General features: G+C 34.2%; 1 protein-coding gene across 1 annotated transcript in view; it reads left to right on the top strand.

Annotated features, from left to right (window-relative positions):
* Positions 1-3,519, top strand: part of LOC106867733 (SCO-spondin) — a 133,446-nt gene that overhangs the window by 36,966 nt on the left and 92,961 nt on the right. The window contains exons 9-10 of the mRNA XM_014912695.2: positions 750-829; positions 2,853-2,942. Coding sequence (XP_014768181.2) covers positions 750-829; positions 2,853-2,942 — 170 coding nt within the window. The remainder of the gene's footprint in view (positions 1-749; positions 830-2,852; positions 2,943-3,519) is intronic.

Genomic DNA, 3,519 nt, shown 5'->3' with positions numbered 1-3,519 from the left:
GCATGTATACACACACATCTATAATTAAGACTAATAATTAATAACACATCTTAATTACAAAGACACTAGATAACCAGTTTTAATTAAATGACCAACTTCATGCATTGCAGAGAAATTAATGGAAACCATACTTTATATCTTAACCGTATGCTTCCTGAAAATTACTGATCTTTTCACTTTGAATTATAAAATAAAATAAAAATTAATATTCAATAGAGAATAATATTTGCAGGCTGGAGTGAAGAAACAATGATAGCAATAAATTTCTTATTTTTAAGGCAGCGAGTTGGCAGAAATGTTAGCATGCTAGGTAAAATGCTTAGCGGTATTTTGTCTGTCTTTACGTTCTGAGTTCAAATTCCGCCGAGGTCAGCTTTGCCTTCATTCTTTTGGGGTCAATAAATTAAGTACCAGTTGTGCACTGAGGTTTATCTAATCAACTGCCCCCGCCCCACTCCCCAAAAAGTTCCTGGCCCTGTGCCTAGAGTAGAAGAGAATATTTTATTAAATGAAGGAAGTGAGCTGGCAGAAACACTAGCATGCCGGGTGAAATTCTTCGCAGTTTTTTGTCTGTCTTTACATTCTGAGTTCAAATTCCGCCGAGGTCGACTTTGCCTGTCATCCTTTCGGGGTCGATAGATTAAGTACCAGTTCAGTACTGGAGGCGATCTAATCGACTGGCCCCCTCCCCAAAAATTTTGGGCCTTGTGCCTAGAGGAGAAAAGAATAAATTTCTAATTTTATTGCAGATGAATTCCAAAGCCGAAGTGGTGTCACATTGACAACAGCAAAAAGTTTCGTTGATCATTATAGAGTCCTCAATGAACCAGTAAGACCTTGCTCATTTCTTTTTCGGTTTCTTCAGTGAGACATTTATAACAAAATCTTTCATTTAGTTGTTTATATAGCCACAAATTTTGGGTAGGGCGCAATCAATTATATTAGCATTAGTACTTTATTTTATTGCTCACAGAAAGGTGTAAAGCCAAGTTCACCTTAGAGAGATCTGAATCCAGAACATGTAGAGCTAAAGATATTTTGTCTGATGTTCTCATGGTTCTGCCAATATACCACTCTGGATATTAAAAATATGCTAAATGAAGCTAAGACATTATCATATAAAGAAATCAGTCTTTATAGTATGGTTATATAGAGATTTCTGCTTTTGCTTTTTTGAACTGGAAAGTTAACTAAGCTTAAAATTTTCTCAAAATTTAGCTTGCATGGCAAGAAGTTTGCTTCTTCCAGGCACATAGTTTTGGGTTCACTCCAATTGCATCTTGGACAAGTGTCTTCTACTAAAACTGCAGGCTGACCAAAGCTTTGTGAGCAAATTTGGCAGAGAGAAGCTGATTACATTACTATTAGGAACTTGCTTCCTCACTGACACCCAGTCTGTCTTCAGTTTAGGAAGTTGATGCCTTACAATTCCTACTGCTATGCAATTCATGCTATTAAAACTTAAGCCTTGGTTTGTATTAATCATATCATGACTGTTTGCATCAGTCATCTAATTTGTAAATTACTTTGCTTTAAGCATCACTCATCATTATTTAATACTTTGGATCTTTTTTGTTAGGTTGCCTGCAGCTGCCAGCATCGATTTTCTGTTTGAATTGATTTCATATTCAGTGTAATGGTACTCTTTTATAGGCTAATTAATGACATGAAAGTAACTTTCATTATAAATCAATAAATAAAGAGTTATTAGTAATTAAAGTTTGAAAATTTTGGTAACTGTTTTTCTCTTTTAAATTAACATAAACATTTATTTACATGAAAGAAAATTGCCAGAGACATAACACGTGTTGTTTACAAATATTGACAACATGTGCTATTTTCAGGATGTTGACAACAAAATGTGCAGTCATGCACAAAATGACAGCTTCCAAATCCTGCTTCCTGACTGGGTGAAAATGATCAAACTTTAAACCTCTATAACTTTTAAAAAGATTTTTCTGGAAAAAATGAAATAACTCCAGCAATTTAGTTTGGGCAAGTGTGTTATGCCAAATTTTTTAATTTTTGGTAAACTTTAATTTTTGGAGCTGCTGGCAACCAGACAGAAAAGATCTCAATCATCATCATCACCGTCGTTTAATGTCCACAGTCAATGCTGGCATGGATTGGACAGATTAAATGCATTCCTGCAGCTGTTGGCATCTCTTTTGCTTTCACCCTCTCATTTCAAATACCACTAGCACTGACTTTGTCTTTCCTTCTGTTAAGGTCAATAAAATAAGTACCAGTTGAGTACAGAAGCAATTTAAATGACTAATCCCCTTCCACTAAATTTGCTGGTTTTGTGCCAAAATTTGAATCTATCATTTAATAACTCTAACCATGACAAGCACTGCACTCTTGGTAAACCAAGTCCATGCAATAGTTTTAGTAACTGGTTAAAACCATTACAATTCTCTTGTACAAGTAAATTCCCCAGGAAAGACCTGAATGTTACACTGCATCATTTCCCTCTCCTGAAATATAGTTTTATTGACTACTTCAAAAAGATAAACAAGGTATAGGCATGGCTGTGTGGTAAGACGTTTGCTTTCCAGCCACATGGTTCCAGGTTCAGTCCCACTGCATGACACCTTGGACAAGTGTCTTCTGTTATAGCCTCAGGCTAACCAAAGCCTTGTGGGTGGACTTGGTAGATGGAAACTGAAACAAACCCGTCGAGTGCATGTGCGTGTATCTGTGTCTGTGTTTGTAAAGGTAAAAGAATAAAAGTATTTATTTTTTGTAAATTAGGCCACACAGTTTCACCTTATATATCTAATATATCATATACATATAATCCATGCCTTTTTCTTCAATATAAAACTTTTTCCATCTCTTTCTTTACCTAGTACACACTACATGAAATCATTGCATCAGAAGGCAGTTCCTATCCAGAGGCAAATGCGATATGTAGTATAATATCTTCATTTAAAAGTTATGTGAGTAAAATGAGAAGTTTTAAAATACTCTATTATATTCAAAATATTCCATTGTGTTTTCCTTTCCATTTTCCTTCGATATTAAAATTGTGTTAATTTTCCAATATGCTATGTAAATTCATTCTTTCAACTTATGATAATTTCTGAACCATTTTTGTCAAGTTTTATGATATATCACCAAAGTCTCTCAAATGCTCCATATCTAGTTAACCCTGTTGATACTAATCTGGCTGAAACTGCCTCTGGCTCTGTTGTATAAATGTCTTGTTTTCCTAAGTTTTAAATTAAAATCTTCCACCAAACCTTAGTCATAATCTATGTTCCTAACACTAGCTTAATGATAACAAAGTTATTTTACTAAATTCTTTGTTATATTTAAAATAATTGAAAGAAACACAGAGCATCACAACAGAAATATGGTAAGAAAAGGGTTAACAAATGATTAATTTAACCCTTTTGATACCAACCTGGCTCTGTAGTACAAATGTCTTGTTTTCCTAAGTTTTAAATTAAAATCTTCCACCAAACCTTAGTCATAATCTATGTTCCTAACACTAGCTTAATGATAACAAAGTTA

This window comes from Octopus bimaculoides, chromosome 2, assembly GCF_001194135.2.
Source record: "Octopus bimaculoides isolate UCB-OBI-ISO-001 chromosome 2, ASM119413v2, whole genome shotgun sequence".
In the NCBI taxonomy this organism is placed as follows: domain Eukaryota; kingdom Metazoa; phylum Mollusca; class Cephalopoda; order Octopoda; family Octopodidae; genus Octopus; species Octopus bimaculoides.
The sequence above is the reverse complement of the archived record's forward strand: the minus strand, read 5'-3'. Positions and strand labels throughout refer to the sequence as shown.